Here is an 18,248-nt window from a genome sequence, read left to right on the forward strand (position 1 = left end):
CAGCGGTAGACAGCGGTACAGGGAGGGGAAAAAGATTAGGAAGGGACGGGGCAAGGAAGAGAATGTGGACAGGGGCCATAAGTAGTGATTGTGGTGTAACAGGTGTAAGTGTAGTGACTGAGGTGAGAAGCAGATAGATAGAGCGGAAAGCTGGATTGGAGGCTTGGAATTGGAGGGATTGATGGACTGGAGAGCAGGTAAGTCAATGGCTGACAAGTTAGCAGGCAGGCAAGTGAGGCAGTGGCTGCCAAGCTTGCAGGCGGGCTGGAGCAAGCTGGTGCGGATGGACAGGAATGAGCAGGGAGAGGCTGGGGGGCAGGTAAGTTAATGGCTGACAAGTTAGCAGGTAGGCAAGTAAATCAATGGGTGACAAGCTAGCAGGCGGGTTGGGGCATGCTGGTACCGATGGACAGGAACGAGCAGGGAGAAGCTGGAGAGCAGGTAAGTCAAGGGCTGACAAGTTAGCAGGCAAGTAAGTCAATGGCTGACAAGCTAGCAGGCGGGCTGGAGCATACTGGTGCAGATGGACAGGAACGAGCAGGGAGAAACTGGAGAGCAGGTAAGTCAATGGCTGACAAGTTAGCAAGTTAGCAGGCAGGCAAGTAAGTCAATAGCTGACAAGCTAGCAGGTGGGCTGGAATAAGCTGGTGCAGATGGACAGGAACGAGCAGGGAGAAGCTGGAGCAAGCAGGCTGGAGCAGATGGACTGGAACAAGCAGGGAGAAGCTGGTTCAGGCGGATTGGAACACACTGGAGCAGATGTACTGGAGCAGGCAGGCTGGAGCAGGTGTACTGGAACAAGCAGGGAGAAGCTGGTTCAGGCAGACTGGAACACGCTGGAGCAGATGTACTGGAGCAGGCAGGCTGGAGCAGGTGTACCGGAGCAAGTAGGCTGGAGCAGATGGACTGGAACAAGCAGGGAGAAGCTGGAACAGGTGGACTGGAACACTGGAGCAAGCAGGGGAAGCTGGATCGGCGGACTGGAACAAGCTGGGATCGGGCAGACTGGAACGAGCTTGGAGCAGGCGGATCAGGCGGACTGGAACACGCTGGTGCAGATGTACTGGAGCAGGCAGGCTGGAGCAGGTGTAATGGAGCAAGTAGGCTGGAGCAGATGGACTGGAACAAGCAGGGAGAAGCTGGAACAGGCGGGTTGGAACACTGGAGCAAGCAGGGGAAGCTGGATCGGCGGACTGGAACAAGCTGGGATCGGGCGGACTGGAACAAGCTGGGATCACGCAGACTGGAACGAGCTTGGAGCAGGCAGATCAGGCGGACTGGAACACACTAGAGCATTTGGACTGGAACAAGCAGGCTGGAGCAGATGGACTGGAACAAGCAAGGGGGAAGCTGGATCGGCGGACTGGAACAAGCTGGGATCAGGCGGACTGGAACAAGCTGGGATCAGGCGGACCGGAACAAGCTGGGATCAGGCAGACCGGAACGAGCTCGGATCAGGCGGACTGGAACACGCTGGGGCAGCTGGACTGGAACAAGCAGGCCAGAGCAGATGAACCGGAACAAGCAGGGGGGAAGCTGGATCGGCGGACCGGAACAAGCTGGAACCGCCGGACTGGAGCAAGCAAGCAGAGAGAAGCTGGCTCGGGTGGACTGGAGCAAGCAAGCAGAGAGAAGCTGGCTCGGGTGGACCAGGGAAAGCTGGAGCAGCTGGGCTGCTCTCAGAGCAACAGTGCCGGAGCGGCTGGGCTGGTCTCAGAGCGACCGAGCTGGGCTGCCCTCAAAGCAACAGAGCAACCAGGGCACTTGTGGAAGACTGCCTCGCTGTGCGCCACCCCAACTGCCCCAGTCTGGAGGACTCGCGGTGCAGGCAGGCCGCGCCACGCGGCGGGAAGGGCAGCGTGGGCATCGGGCTGCTGGGCTCGGGACCGCTGCGGTGGGTCCACCGGACCACTGGGCCGGGACCACGCAGGTCCGTGAACAACTATACTCCATTTATTTTGTGGTGCCAAAAAAGAGTGGTTCTTGGTGACCCGTCCTAGATCTCAAGTGTGTCAACAGGTCCTTACGGGTTCGGCATTTGTGCATGGAAACCCTCCGCTCGGTGATCGCAGCGGTACAGCCGGGGAGTTTTTGATGTCTCTTGATCTCAAAGGGACCTATTTACACATTCCAATTTGGCCTCCCCACAGGCGTTTTCTTCACTTTGCAGTGCTCGGTCATCATTTTCAATTCAAAGCGATGCCCTTCGGCCTAGCGACAGCACCTCAGACTTTTTCCAAGGTCCCTGTTGTAGTGGCGGCCTATCTCAGAAAGGAAGGGATTCAAGTCCATCCTTATCTAGACGACTGGCTTATGCGGGCGTCTTCTTTCGAGGAGAGTCGTCGGGCAACCGACAGAGTGGTTGGGTGATCAGCTTCTCAAAGTGCAGTCTTACGCCCTCCCAGACGCTGGAATACTTGGGCGTGTGCTTCAGTACCCGAACAGAGCTAGTTTCTCTTCCTTCAGCTCGAGCACAGCGGTTGCAGGGTCAGTTGTGAGCTCTGTTCCAAACTCCGAACCCGCGGGCTTGGGACTATGTACAAGTTCTGGGTTCCATGGCCTCCACCTTGGATGTCGTAAAGTGGGCCAGAGCTCACATGCACCCCTTGCAGTGGCACCTGAGCCATTGGTATCCTCTCTCAGAGGATTACTTGGTTCGGGTGCCACGTTCGCCCCTTCTGCACACAATCATGCACTGGTGGTTCATTCAAAAGAATCTGGTGTCCCAGAATGGAAAATCGTGACCACGGATGTGTAGCTGTCTGGTTGGGGGGCTCATTGCCACAAACAGATAGCCCAGGGCATTTGGACCTCGACAGAGGCGTCTTGGTCCATCAACCATTTGGAGTTGCGTGCGATTCGTCTGGCCCTTTGGGAGTTTCTGTCTCTTCTCCATGGTTGCCCAGTTTGAGTTCTCTTGGACAATGCGACGGTGGTCGCCTACATGAACCATCAGGGGGGCACCAGGAGTGCACCACTAGCGTGCAAGGCGGCCCTGATCTGCCATTGGGCAGAGACTCATCTCTCTCTCTTGACGGCGGCTCATATAGCGGGGTCACAGAATGTGCAAGTGGACTTTCTCAGTCGCCACCAGTTCGAGCCCAGGCTTCCTCCTATGCAGAGTCCCGTTTGGTTTCTCTGGAAGTTATCTGCAGAGCCGCTACATGGGCTTCGGTCCATATGTTCACTCATCATTATTGGGTGGATGTGGCAGCTCGGCAGGATGCGGTGTTTGGCTCGTCGGTGATTTCTGCCAGGTTGGGGGTGTCCCGCCCTACTTGAGGACTGCTTGGGTACATCCCACAAGTCTCTGGATTGATCTGTGGGACGCTATGGAAGGAAAAATTAATTCTTACCTGATGATTTTCTTTCCATTAGTCCCAACAGATCAATCCAGAGGCCCCCCTGGATTTAGTGTCTGCGGTTTTGTTTTGGTTGGTTAGTTTTTTCGGGTTTCATTGTTCTGAATGTTCCTTCGTTTGATTAAATAATAAAAACAAATACGTTTGGAAGTGGTGGAAGTATGTTGGGCATTTGGTCTGACAATGTCAGGAGAGTTTTCTATTGTTTCCATTCCACTGCTTTGGTATCGTTCATACTGAGGTTTACTTGGCATGCAAAGGTCCACATATAGCAAACCTCGGAGGTTCTCTCTATCTCCACCTGCTGGTAGAGGGACACAACCCACAAGTCTCTGGATTGATCTGTTGGGAGTAATGGAAAGAAAATTATCAGGTAAGAATTAATTTTTCCTTCACCAATGTCTACCACATGAATAAACATTGTGGCTGAACCCCAATCTAAATCATACATCCAGTAGCATGTGCATAGACTTATTGATATCTGCGCACTAATGCCCATGGAAGCTTTCTGCATTGGTCCTTAGTTCACTTGCAGCTCATCTCTTTCATGTGAGGCACTCCTGAGTCTCCAGTATGTTCTGGAATAGTAATTTTCTGGCTAGCCCACTAGGTCACGCAGAAGATGCATGGTTTGATCCTCAAGTTGGATCTTCCACAGCTCAGACTGACTGGGATTGGAGATGCTGCTTCAGACCCTGGAGAGGAGTGCATGATTATCATTAAAGGTGACATCCGGAAGAAACTCTGTTGCATATTTCCCAACCTCAGGAACGTTGCTGCAATGACCAGATTAAAGAACAGCGAAAGGGTGGGTCTACTGAAAAAGAGGAAAATCCCTGGGTACTGTATTTGTGAATAAAGGCTGTGTGAGCTGGAAGAAGAAAAGGAAAAATGTAACCTTACATTTATTTTTTTATGTTATAATTCCTAGTAATGACTAGTTTTCTTATGTTGTGTTCTGCAGTAATTAGCAGAATATAAGTGTTATTATTGTAATGCATTGTAACTGTGGTATATTAAACCCTTTTTCCCCCCTTTTCAGCCATTGTTGTGTACAGACTGCCCTGGACCTGGAGATGCAGTAAATTCTTGATGAAATGCATCCATGCCGGCTTGCACCTTACAGTGCTGATTCTTGCCACTGTGTCTCTGGTAGCTGTCTTTGATTTTCACAACAACAAGAACATTCCCAACATGTACAGTATGCACAGCTGGCTTGGACTGGCTGCTGTGGTACTGTATGGTGTACAGGTCGGTTTCTTCCTTTTGTGTGCATGTTGTGGTGAGGGGGAAGGTTGGGTTCCTTGTGAGTATGCCACTTGGAGGACCAACCCAGACACTTTATATTACTGTGGATGGACACAACATATAGGGACAATGAGTTTAGAAATGGCACTGTTTTAAAAATCATCCCTCCTGGTTTATGTTATCTAATGTGGTACTGTAGTAATGGGATCCTGATCATTTCATAATTGGGTTCCCCATAAAAGGCTGTCTCTTAACTCTCTTCTGGAAAGCCAAAACATAATGCAGGAAAATGTCCAATGTATTTTACATTCTTAAAGCACACTATTTCCTCACAGTCTCCCTTTGCTCATTCTCTTACTTAGCTGGAATTACCAGAATGCTTAAAAGTTTTCCTTATTTTAACTAATTCTGCTTTTCCCTTCAAAATATCAAAGTATTAAATGCTGGTTTTAGCTTTCTTCTAGTCTTCATTTCTTCATTTGTATGTACCATTTCTCACTCTTTTCACCACCAAAAGTGCTGCTCAATAGAAAAGGAATAGGTTACTGACGTCAGACGGGGGCGGGCCCAGGAGGAGAGAGATGCGCGACCGAAGCTGGGCGAAGACAGGCATCAGCTTTTCTTCTTGCCCGTGCAGCGCCTTCAGACAGAGGAGAGAGGCGCTGCACGGGCCCGGTAAGAGGGAGGGGGGCCCGGTGGAGTGGGGGAATGGCGGCGACGACCCCAGGAGGGGGTGGGGCACAGGGCGGAGGATGTCGGGAGGCGGAGCTGAGGGGAGACAGAGTAGTGAGGAAGGGAGGGGGGCCGGGGCTGCTAAAGGTATGTTTTGCTTTTTAATTTATAATGCAGGGGGAAGCGGGGGGGGGGGGGGGGTGGCAAGGACGGCCATACAGGATGCTCCTCACGAGCTCCTTTGCCCCCTCCCGATTCTTTTTTTGATTTTTGTTGGGTAAGGCTCAAACATGCTCTGGATACGCAAACACTACATTGATGTGGTTTATGACACGTTTTCTTTAAGCTTAAAGTTGGTATTAAACTGGCCACCCTCCAATCCTCTGGAATTATGGCCATTTTGAATGATAGGTGCTGTCTTAGGTGGGAACATAGGAATAGAGAGATGTGAGTAATTCAAAATCAGATTAGAACCATATGGATTCAAGGGTTTTTTTGTTTTGTTTTGTGGTTTGTTTGTTTTTTGTTGGTTTCGACTAAATCTATGAATTCCATTGTATTTTCTCTAGCAGTTCTTCTGGATATTGAAATAGATCCATGGAAACCTCATGTGAATATGCCAAGTTGTAGATTTTCTATGGATATTTTTCTTTAAGTTTGTTGAATTGGTTCATGACTCTCTGTATACAAAGTTCACACATCTCTATTGAGGAACATGGAAACATTCCACTTCCTGTGACCCGAAAGATGATGCTTAGACCTACAAGAATGTGGTTTAGCAGCTAAGTGTCTCCTAGTATGTCAAGGGCTCACCAGGCAGTTCGGCCCCCAGATTATCTTTTTTGTATTTTCTGTTTGAATAAAGTGAAGTAAACAATTCATTTGCAGAGCATAACCAGGAGCAGCTTTCTTTCCGTTGGCTATTAGGTAGCACACAGGGATTACTTATCTATATTACAGCATATGATTTAATACTGCTAAGGGGGTGGGGGGAAGGAATGTGAGAAGTGGGACTGTTATTATGGGGAGAAATCATCTCAAGGGCTATGGCATCAGAACGGGGTCAGTAGTCTGCCAGCTCACTTTAGATTTGAAGTTTTCACTTCAGAACAACTCTGGCTATACAAAGCTGGAAAGATAATTAAGTAAAAGAATACTTCCAGTTCTGGAGAGAGACATTTAGCAATATGGGCTACTGTTAAGATGGGTTATTTTACCACTGACTCATGCTATTTTAGTATAGGTCCTATTTTATGCAAGTTACTAATAATGAGATAAGCGTAAAATAACATGTCTTAACATTAGCCCACACTGATAACTCGCCCCCTTTAAATTTTAGCTGAACTGCTAGCTATCATGAATTAAAGTCTAACTCCTGTGCACGGCATTATGCAGTGGATGAAAATACCCCCCCCCCCCACCCAAGGTACCTGAATTCAGAAACTGTTCTTGGACCCCACTGAAAGAAGAGCTGAATCATTAAAAGATGCTGGTGTATTTTATTATTCAGTATCTTAATTCTTCTCTCTCCCTTGCGTTGTTCATCAGTCTTATGAAAAGCCCTGGCAATTGACCACCAAGCTCATATAAGTATGCCGTTGATTTTGTTCAAGAGAACATAAGAAAACACTAGGGCCGCTGCCACCCGGGACAGAATCATCATCGCCGTCACTGCCCCCCCCAAAATAAAAAAATTATCATCGCCACTGCCCCCTCCTCCTGCCCACCCGAAGTACCTTGGCTGGCCCCGCGGCTCCTTCCTCTGCCCAGCATTGCCTGCCCCTACGGCTTTTTTCCTCGGATCGCACGTGCTGAGTCTCAAACCTGAGCATTTGCGACCTGAGGGCCCAGCAGCTGCTAGGCAGGCAATGCAAGGGGGGCCCAGCAACGGAGTTTTCTCTCTCCTGCTCCTGTCGGGACGTGATCACCCGGGTCCCAACAGGAGCAGGAGAGAGAGAGAGACCGGTGCCCCCCTGCCCCCCCTCTCGGTGGCTATGGAAAACACAAAGAGAAAACAAATTAAATATTAGTGTCGGGGCTTAGATTAGAGAGCTGAATGGTAATGGGGATTGTGGGATTCCCGCAGGGATGGAAGAAGTTGATGTGGGATTCCCATAGGAGTGTATTCAAAATCTCTGGTGACTCCAGAATGAGGTTTAGAATGCACTAAAAGAGGCAATTGGAGCACCAGAATGAGGCTTGGAACATACAGAGAGAGGCAGTTGGAGCGGTAGAATGGGACGTGGAATGCCCAGAGAGGCAGCTAGAATACTAGACTGAGGCTTGGAACATTCATTGGTTGAATAGTGAATACCATCCACAAAATCATGAGAGGCTGTTGAGGTTGGGAGGAAACTAAGGGCTGCGAGCAAGTAAATAATAGTGTTGACTCTTGTGGGTACGGGTGGGGATGGAGGAGATTAATTGTAGGGGTGGAGTTACAAATGTAATAAATAATAATAATAAGGGTGGATATAGGTTAGATTCCATTGGAGATGGGTGAAATTTATGTCCCCTTGCAACTCCCTAGCCGAGATCACTGTCAGTCCGCCCCTAGTTACAAGTTAGCATGTACATCTAGATTTGGACCTTATATTGCTTGACTGTGTGTCTGGAATTCCACTTGGGAACAAAAATGACAAATTAGATAGAAAGAGAATCATGACAGCATGTAAGTGCCAAATGACCCATCTAGTCTGCCCTTCCTCAATAACCACTAGCTCCTCCTTTTCCTAAGGGATTCCACGTGCCTGTCCCACGGGTTCTTAAATTCCGATACAGTCTTCGTTTCTACAACCTCCACCTAGAGGCCACTCCACGCATCTACCACTCTTTCCTTGAAATAGTATTTTCATAGATTCTTTCTAAGCCTATTTCCTCTTAACTTCATCCTAAGCCTTCTCATTCCAGAATTTTTCTTCATTTGAAAAAGTCTCACCTCCTGTGTATTTACGCCACTGAAGTATTTAAACATCTCTATCATATCTCCTCTCCCCTGTCTCTCTTCCAGTGTATACATGTTGAGGTCCATGAGCCTGTCACCATATGTTTTATGACACAGTTTACCAGTTTGGTAACCGCCCTCTGGACCGACTCCATCCTGTTTATATCTTTCCATAGGTGCGGTCTCCAGAATTGCATACAGTACTCTAAATGGGGCCTCACCAGAGACTTATACAAGGGCACTATCACCTCTTTTTTCCTGCTGGTCATCTCTCTCCTTATGCACCCAAGCATCCTTCTGACTTTTACCATTGCCTTTTCTACCTGCTTGGCCACCTTAAGGTCTTTGGACACAATCACCCCCAGGTCGCGCTGTTCTTCCATACACAGAAACACTTCACCCCCTATACTGTACCGCTCCCGTGGATTATTGTAACCCAAGTGCATGACCCTACATTTCTTAGCATTAAATCTTAGTTGCCAATTTTCAGACCAGTCTCATCCTTCCTCATGCCATCCACACCCTCCGGGGTGTCCACCCTACTACAGAGTTTGGTACCATCTGCAAAGAGACAAACCTTACCAGACAGCCCTTCCACAATATCACTCACAAAGATGTTTAAAAAAGGGCCGGCCCGAGGACCAGTCCCTTCGGCACACCACTGATAACATCCCTTTCCTGGGAGCAAGCTCCATTTACCACTACCCTCTTCTCCTCCCATTTAACCAGTTGTTAATCCAGTCAGTCACTTTAGATCCCGTACCAAGGGCACTCAGTTTATTTATCAGTCACCTGTGCAGAACAGTGTCAAATGCTTTGCTAAAATCCAAGTATACCACATCTAGTGCCCCTCCCACGTCCAACTGTTTGGTTACCCAGTCAAATTGTGGTTTTAGAAAATAATTTTTATTGAGGGAAAAATATATACTTAAGTGCTGGAGGTCTAAGGAATGTCCCATGCTGATACAATTGCGTAACTCTGCCTAGAGTGTTGCGACTGAGAAAATCCACCTGAACGTTCGCTGTTCCTGCTACATGGGATGCCAAGAGGGCGGTCAGATGAAGTTTTGCCCAACTCTTGCGCAGCGCTGCTTCCTGTCTAACTGGCGACTCCTCGTTCCCCCCCCCCCCGCCTATTGATGTAAGCCACCGCTGTGGCGTCTGAGAAGAACACCTATCAACTTGCCTACTAACAGAGGGCGAAACACTTCCAGCGCCAACCAAATTGCTCTGGATTCCAAGAAGTTGATCGAGCAGGATGTCTCCTGCCGAGACCAAAGACCCAGTGCATAAGTGAGCTCCCCAGCCTCCGAGGCTGGCATTTGTTGTGACTACAATCCACCATGGCAGATCCAGAGGCATCCCCTTGGACAGGTTGGTCATCCGAAGCCACCACAAGGCTGCCGCACTCCCGAGTTTGCAGTGGCAATCTCACCTGCAGGGAATCCCTCTGTGGTGACATCTGGACAGCAGGATCTTCTGCAGAGATCTCATGTGTGCCCTGGCCCAAGGCACTGCTTCTATTGTCGCCACCATGGAACCCAGAATCAGAAGATAGTCCTTTGCACATGTTACCGACCTGTGCAGAAACATTTGAATTTGGGTCTGCAACTGGAGAATTCTGGACTGGGGAAGAAACGCCTCTAGATAGTCTATTGCCTGAGCTGGAACAAGGCGACTCTTAAGCGAGTTGACCACACAACCGAGAGACTGAAGGAACTGAACCACCCGAGCCGTGACGTGTAGACTCTTCTCATACAACTTTGCCCTGATAGCCAATCGTCCAGGTAAAAATGAACTAGAATACCTTCTTTCCTGAGAGCTGCTGCAACTACCACCATAACCTTTGTGAATGTGCAAGGGGCTGTAGTGAGACTGAAAGGCAAAGCCCAGAACTGATAATGACTGCCCAGAACTGCAAAGCAAAGAAATCGCTGGTGTATGGGGTGAATCGGAATATGCAGATAGGCCTCTATTAAGTCCAGCGCGGTCTAAAACTCCCTGGACCGATCCGCCACTATGACCAAGCGAAAAATCTCCATATGAAAACTGGTGGCCTTGAGAGCTTGATTGACAGCCTTGAGGTCCAGAATTGGCTGAAAAGATCCTTTTTTTTTTTCTTTGAGACAATGAAGTAGATGGAATAATACCCTTGTCTGATCTGTGAAGAGGGAACTAGATAGCCTGCAGCTCGATAAGCCCTTTCGAACTATCCCTGACCATGCTTGCCTTGAGGCAAGACTGACAGGGAGACTCCAAGAAGGAGCCTGGAAGATAAGCAGACTCTAAGGTATACCCATCTCGAATAACCTCTAGTACCCACTGATCGGAGGTAATCTGGGCTCGCCTCCAATAGAACTGTGTTAAGCGAGCTCCCACAGGAATCAGAGGCTGGACCCAACAATCTTCATTGGGCAGGATGGGCTGTTGACAGGAAAGAGGCTCCTGCATCTCTTGTCTCCCCTTCGACCTCCTTGAAATGACTGGGACTGCTGCACCAGAGCCATTCTACCAGGCCTATACCAGCGAAAATCTCATCCCTGATTGCAGCCAGCAAACAGGCCGTGACTGGATGCCCTAGGCTGGTCCTCCAGATGTTGAGGCACCTTAGTGTCTCCCAGACTGCAGACTAACTTGTCCAACACTTCTCCAAACAAAAGGGATCCCCGAAAAGGGAACCTGCTCAGCTTAAACTTAGAAGCTGCATCTGCTAGCCAACCTCGCAGTCAAAGAGAACATTTTGCAGCTATACCTAAGGCCATAGATTTAGAAGAGGCTCTCGGCAAATCGTATAAAGCATCCGCCAAAAAGGCTGAACCCATCTCAATCTTAGCTACTTCAGTGTCTATCAAAGCAAGATCTGAAGTTCTATCCAAGGCCCTCTCAGACCATGGAAAGAAGCCCTGGCTACCAAGGAACCGCAGATAGCTCCTGGACCGCCAAACCAGAGACATCAAAGCCACTCTAACAGGGCTTCAATACGGCAATCCTGAACATCCTTGAGTGCCATGCCCTCATCCACAGGGACAATATTTTTCTTAGTAACAGCTGAGAATACTGCATCCACTACAGGAGGCTTAAGAAGGGACTTGTCAGAATCAGGGACTGGATAGAGATGAACCATAGACCTAGCGAGTCTAAAGGAAGAATCTGGCACATCCCACTATGCCTGAATGATATCTATGATATCCTGGTGCTTAGGGAAGGTCCTACCTGGTTGTCTTATGCCCTTTACCAGGAGATTTAACGTACGGCCTTCCAAGGCCATTGGCTTCTCTTCAAAATGCAATGTAGTGGCCACCAAAGAAATAAGCTCTTGCAAATCCTCTTTGTGAAAGATTCTAACCACCGATGGATCCACACCTGGAAGGAGAGTCTGCGCACCTGGGTCCACTGGAGTCCTCAGAAACCTGTTGGCCTTCTCCAGCAGAGGCATTTCCTGGTCCAGCTTAGAACCCAGATTCTCCTCAACATCCCAGGACACCCTAGGCCGCTTTGCTGAGACCACCTGCCTCTCCACACACCCTCCTAAAGGGGCCGAAGGTGGACCTCATTTGTGCAACATGAAGGCTTTGTACATCTGCAGGACAAATTTGGGAGGGATACCCCCCCCTTCAGTCCTGCTTGGTAGTACAGGCAGAGCTAATCCAGACTGCTCTGCTGCGTGGAGCAGCAAGGAAGCTGGCCAGTCCGCCGCTACAGACTGGGAGGACAAAAGCAGGAGCCAGCACCTTTCCTGACCACTGAATCCAGCTGATCTGTGATCGCCAACAAGGAAGTGGTGTGAAAGGGACCTGCCTCAGGCGACATTTCAACCACAGTGCAGTACTTGCAGGTACCGCTCGCCCCCGCCGATGACACACCGCACAATGGCGGAGTTTCTTTGCCATTGCGTTGCACTCTGAAGCACTGGCGTGGCCTTTTCTTTCTTCCTTCCTTTTTTTTTCAGCGGGAACTCTCACAATGGCAGAGCCAGAGCCGACTCTCAGAGCTACAAAAAAAAACAAACAAACAGCTGCTACATGCAAAGGGGGAAACAGAGCTGCCCTGCTCGTTTGCACCTCAATCCGTTTTTTTTTCTTTTAAATGCGGCTGCCTCTCCTAGTTCTCAAACTCCTCTTCCCTCGAAGAGGAGGAAACAAACTGTCGTCATGCAGCAGTACGCAGTAGTGCAAGGAGACCAAAGGATGATTTGGGGGGAGGGACCTGGCCACCCGAGTGTGACACCCCTGAAGCTGTTAAAGACCCCTGCGGGCCTCAGCCTCCAGAACAAGGCAAGAGATACCAGTGCACAGAAAGAAACAACTAGTAGTACACCTTAGCCTGCAAAAGACACTGCACTCAAATTAAATTTCTTTCTTTATAGTTTAAAAAAAAAAAAAAAACAGAAAGAAAAGAGACTAAAGGGCTCACCACTTTCCACCTGCTGGAGACTGAGAATACTGAATCTGTCTCTAGCTAGCCAGGCCTCTTATTGGCTCTAGAGTCAGAGTTCTCAGTCTCCACCTGCTGGAAGGCATTAACAAACCCGTCACATTCTGGGCCAGTCCAGAGGGATTGTAAGGGATACGTATTTACACATGTTAAAGTACAGGCTAACAGTTATACCTGCTGTTGAGATGTAATGTCCACACTTTAAATATAGATGCTGTTTCTACTAGTATGTAATAAAGTCACATAGGTGCCTGTCAGGCTCATTTTCGAAAGAGAAGGACACCCATCTTTTGACACAAATCGTAAGATGGGCGTCCTCACAGGGTCGCCCAAATCGGTATAATTGAAAGCCAATTTTGGGCGTCCCCAACTGCTTTCCATCACAGGGATGACCAAAGTTCATAAGGGCGTGTCGGAGGTGTAGCGAAAGCGGGATTTGTGCATGCCTAGCACATGGATGTCCTCGACCCATAATGGAAAAAAAAGGGCATCCCTGACTAGCACTTGGACGACTTTACCTGGTCCTGTTTTTCTTACGACCAAGGCACAAAAAGGTGCCCGAACTGACCAGATCACCGGAGAGAATTGGGAATGACCTCCCGTTACTCCCCCAGTGGTCACTAACCCCCCCACACCATCACCACCCTCAAAAAATATCTTTACAAATATTTTCTGCCAGTCTCAAATGTCATACTCAGGTCCATCACAGCAGTATGCAGGTCCCTGGAGCAGTTTTAGTGGCTGCATTGTACTTCAGGCAGGCGGACCCAGCCCCATCCGCCCCCTACCTGTTACACTTGTGGTGGTAAATGTGAGCCCTCCAAAACCCACCAGAAACCCACTGTACCTACATCTAGGTGCCCCCCTTCACCTGTAAGGGCTATGGTAGTGGTGTACAGTTGTGGGGTTGGGGGCTCAGCACACGAGGTAAGGGAGCTATGTACCTGGGAGCAATTTCTGAAGTCCACTGCAGTGCCCCCTAGGGTGCCCGGTTGGTGTCCTGACATGTCAGGGGGACCAGTGCAGTACGAGTGCTGGCTCCTCCCACGACCAAAAAGCTTGCATTTGGTCGTTTCTGAGATGGGCATCCTTGGTATTCATTATCGCCGAAAATCAGAAACTACCAAGTCTAGGGACGACCATCTCTAAGGAGGACCTAAATTTCAAGATTTGGGCGTCCCCGACCATATTATCGAAACGAAAGATGGATGTCCATCTTGTTTCGATAATACGGGTTTTGCGAGAACGTCCTCAGCAAAACTTGGCGGCCCTTTTGATTATGCCCCGCCACGTGTCTTTTGTAAAATAGCACCAAAACTGGCACCTTCCTGCTCACTTAACCTAGGCGTCCTGTTAATAAAGTTATCCTTTAAGGGAGGAAGTTATCAATGTGGGCTACTGTTAACATGAGTTATTTTAACACAATTCATGCTATTTTAGCGCAGGGCCCCATTTTATACAGAGACCCTGCGTTAAAATAATCCTACCTGTGGTAAAATAATCTAACCTACCAGTAGCCCGTGTTGATAACTTCCCTCCTAAGGGCCAGATTCTATATATGGCACAAAAACATTTCTGCCCAAGCGTATTCTATAACCAGTGCCTAGATTTAGGGCGTTATATAGAAAATGCTTAGTTGATATCCTATTGCCTAAAACTATGTGCATCCATTTACACCAATAAAAATGTGATGTAAATCCTGGCACATAGATTTAGGCGCAGAGGGCCATATTCTATAACCATGCTCATAAATTTTGAAACCCCCATTTCCCTGCGTGCATTAAAATTTAGGCGCAGTGCGTTACAGAATATGCTTAGGGAGTTGTGCGCATAAATTCTAATTATTACCAATTAGTGCTCATTTTTGTTTAAACGCTGTTCAGAACACTGATTGGCTTGTTAAGCCAATTAAGTTACGCATGTTACAGAATACGCTTGGATTTCAGCACGCTATATAGAATCCGGGGGTAGATGCATATTCAGTGCCTCCACCTATCAGCATAGTAACTTTGAATATACATTATTTTTTTTTTAAACACAGAGGCCATAGTTTAAAAATATCCAATCATCGATACAGCTAAAAATTGACTTGTGAATCTCTCGGAGCAGTGGCGTTCCCAGTTCTTCCAAGTGCCAGGGCAACTGGAGGGCCTTTCAAAATATAAAGTTAACAATCTTGTATTCATCTATAGAGAGTGAAACTGTATATTTCTATATTTGAGTGCCAATACATGCTTATTTTTGCCGTTATTTAGATCCTGATTGGATTGCTAGTCTATCTCTTCCCCTTTGCTCCTGTGACTCTTCGAGCTACACTTTTACCATTCCATGTATTTTCCGGGCTGTTGATCTTTGGGGCAGGAATCGCAACAGCTCTTATGGGAATCACAGAAAAACTTTTTTTTGCTTTGTAAGTATGCACAATTTAAATTTGAACAGTTAATGTACTTGATGGATGATTGTACCCCTGCTCTGATAAGTTGTTGAACTACAGTGTTTCAAATCTAGTAGTAATGAAAGTTATTTTTAATGAATTAATTCTTATTTTTATCCCTTCACGGGGCATGTTTGCTTACTGATGTTTTTAGCACTTGGAGAACAAATTATTATTGGTTGTAAGATGGTTGAATAAAATGAAGCTGTCATTTTACAGCATATCACAGTTGTCCAAAGTAAATGCAGCACATTTTGAGGCACCTACCAATTGCGAGGTAGCTTTATTAAAGATTGATGACAAAATGACATACAAAAATAAATTTTTAACCAAATGAGTAGTTTTTTTTTGGCATAAATTTAAAAACAGGGTTCTATTTAGATTTGCTCACACCCTTTTCAGTAGCAGCTCAAGGTGAGTTATATTCAGGTACACTGGGCATTTCTCTGTCTCTGGAGGGCTCACAATCTAATTTTGTACCTGAGGCAATGGAGGGTTAAGTGACTTTCCCAAGATCACAAGAAGCAGCAGTGGGATTTGAACCGGCCACCTCTGGATGTCAAAACTAGTGCTCTAATCACTAGGCTACTCCTCTACTCCATTTGAAAGATCATTGCCATGATTTTTTGTTGCAAAATATTTAGGGCCCTGTTTACTAAGCCGTGCTCTAAGCGTGCTAGCGTTTTTAGCGCACGCTAATGCTAGAGACTCTTATAAGAATATATGGGTGTCTCTAGCGTTAGTACATGATAAAAATGCTAGCGCGCCTTATTAAACAGGGCCCTTAATGTGAACAGTAACAATTTTGGTCCTGCCTCTGCTGCTGATATTTCAAACCAATATGCTAAGGATGCCTGCCATGGGTGGGGTGTCTTTTTCAAAGGAACTAACATAAGGGAGAGTTATCCCTTTACAAGTCTGGGTGGATTTCTTTTTGTCTGAGTGAAAGTGAGGGTCAGGGATAAAATATAGCAGCTGAGTCAGACCAAGGTTCATCAAGCCCAGCATCCTGTCTCCAACAGTGGTCTTCTAGGTCACAAGTACCCAGCAGATCTCAAAAAAGTAGATCTCTGTCTTATAGTTGAAGTCCAGGAATGAGCAGTGACTCTCCTAAGTAGACCTGGCTAAGAATATTGCTATGGATTTTTCCTCCAGGAATTTGTCCAAACCTCTTTTGAGCCCCGCTATATTGGTCTCCCTAGTGATGTCATCTGACAACAGATTCCAATTTTATTATACTTTTGAAATGTTAATTTAAAACAATTTTTAAAAATCCAAAAAGTGCAATACATTACACTCTGTACAATAAGTAGTAGAACAATGCTATCATCAACATTAAAGATAATGCATAGGAAGCCTCACCATTTTGAAATGTTAATGATCTTGTGGTAGGTGGTATTATTTATTGCTGTGTTACTATGCTTCTTGTGATTTAGGTTATTTTTTTTAACTTGAAAGATTAGATTAGAGTGTTATCATGAAAAGATATAAGATTGTGAGTGTAATGTAATGTTTAGGGAAAATGGTGAAACTTGAATAAGTAAATTGGCTATTTACAGCATGCTTCTAGGTACTGTACATGTGTGACAAAGCCTTGTTTCCCCGCTTGCCACAGCATCACATCTTGAGCAGGTGAAGCCAGAATTTCAATTTGTAACTCATCTGACATTCAGCTTCACTAGCATGTGTGCAGACCTCGCAGGCTTTCAGTTTTCCTGCCACAATCTTAGAAGAGCCAAAACTGTTTCAATGGCTGCCACTGCATTTTGGGGTCCTTTTACTAAAGGGTTGGCGCATGGCAATCAACTACCACCGGGCTACCACACGCTGCCTGCCACTGCGTTAATATCAGTGATTTGCTAATAATTTGTCAACTCTGTTTTTAAACAATAAACATATTTCTTCCTGTGTGCAATGGTTCTGCAATTGATTTAAAGCAAATTAAAATGTAATTGAAGTAATTAACTACTAGATAACTACTTTTGCAGTAGTTGTATCGTAAAACTACTACAAGAAAAAGGTAGGGGGGGGTTAAGGAGTGGGTAATAGAGAGGACCGGATAGGAGACTGGGGAAGGAGAGAGAGAAACAGAGGGGGCAGTGGGAGTCCTGGAGAGGGGCTGAGACGAGAGGAAGATGGAAAAGGCTGGTAGGTAGATAAGCAGTGAAAACAAGGAGACTAAGGACTTGAGGGTGAGAGAAAAGAGCAATAAAGGTAAAATCAAATGGGTGGATATAAAGGCAGAGAAGAGAAAAGTGAGGGGGAAAAACATAAAAAGAAAGATCAGTTCCATACACATATATAGAAGGCATGGAAAAATGAACCTGAAAAATAATTTAGCAAAAGTCTGACACAAGGAAAATGGAAAAGAGACTGGGACCAGCCCAATTAGAAGAAATAAAATAATATAAAATAAAATGCCCACACAACGGTAGAAATTAAAAATATTATTTTAGATTTTTTTTACATTTGTATTTTGCAGAGTAAAGTAGAAAATGTATTTCTGTTTTACCAGTATTGCACTGCTTATTAAGTCTAGCTTTTTGGGGGAGGGGGGTCCATTTATGTTTTTGTCTGTGTTTTTTGTGGTCCCTAATTTTGTATCAGGTGAGGATCTGTACATTTTCTGCATGTGCAACTGGGGTGAAGGATTCTGCTAGCATATGGTGTCTTGTGTAGGAATCTGTAACAGTACAGCTTCTTCTAGTTTCCCAGTAGTAGGTATATTGGTGCTCTAGGGCCCAGTGTAATATTTATAGCACTGTCTTTTTTTATTGGCCGTCATGGTTTGATAAGCTTGCTATATAGTGTCTTTTTTTTTTTGCAGGGATTTCTGTTATTTTGCAAAGTGTTTGGCCCTATTTTAAAAACAGTCCCTTGATGCCCAAAATAAAAATGCTCAAGACCAGTGGTCTCTATATCCTGTAGAGTCACCACATAAATAGAAATCCATCTGCTTTAAATAAAATGTTTGGCGGTGGATATTTTTTGTATAATGAGTTGTAAGGGGAATAGCGCCATTGTTGGGAAAAATGAAATTTGTGATACAGATCTAGAAGTGTATATGCTTGCAGCTTGCAAAGGTCCTGCTGGTCTTGCCCCCTCACAATGGGAAGTAGCTGTCAGAAGGGGCGGGACCAACAGGACCTTTACA

At 46.6% G+C, this 18,248-nt stretch overlaps 2 protein-coding genes across 2 annotated transcripts in view; one reads left to right on the forward strand and one right to left on the reverse strand.

Moving 5' to 3' along the window:
* FUT11 (fucosyltransferase 11) overlaps positions 1 to 18,248 on the reverse strand; it is a 77,084-nt gene that overhangs the window by 27,424 nt on the left and 31,412 nt on the right. The gene's annotated exons all lie outside the window — the stretch shown is intronic.
* LOC115474753 (cytochrome b reductase 1) overlaps positions 1 to 18,248 on the forward strand; it is a 38,238-nt gene that overhangs the window by 17,884 nt on the left and 2,106 nt on the right. The window contains exons 2-3 of the mRNA XM_030210400.1: positions 4,405 to 4,613; positions 14,916 to 15,070. Coding sequence (XP_030066260.1) covers positions 4,405 to 4,613; positions 14,916 to 15,070 — 364 coding nt within the window. The remainder of the gene's footprint in view (positions 1 to 4,404; positions 4,614 to 14,915; positions 15,071 to 18,248) is intronic.

Source organism: Microcaecilia unicolor, chromosome 7 (assembly GCF_901765095.1).
Source record: "Microcaecilia unicolor chromosome 7, aMicUni1.1, whole genome shotgun sequence".
NCBI classification, from domain to species: domain Eukaryota; kingdom Metazoa; phylum Chordata; class Amphibia; order Gymnophiona; family Siphonopidae; genus Microcaecilia; species Microcaecilia unicolor.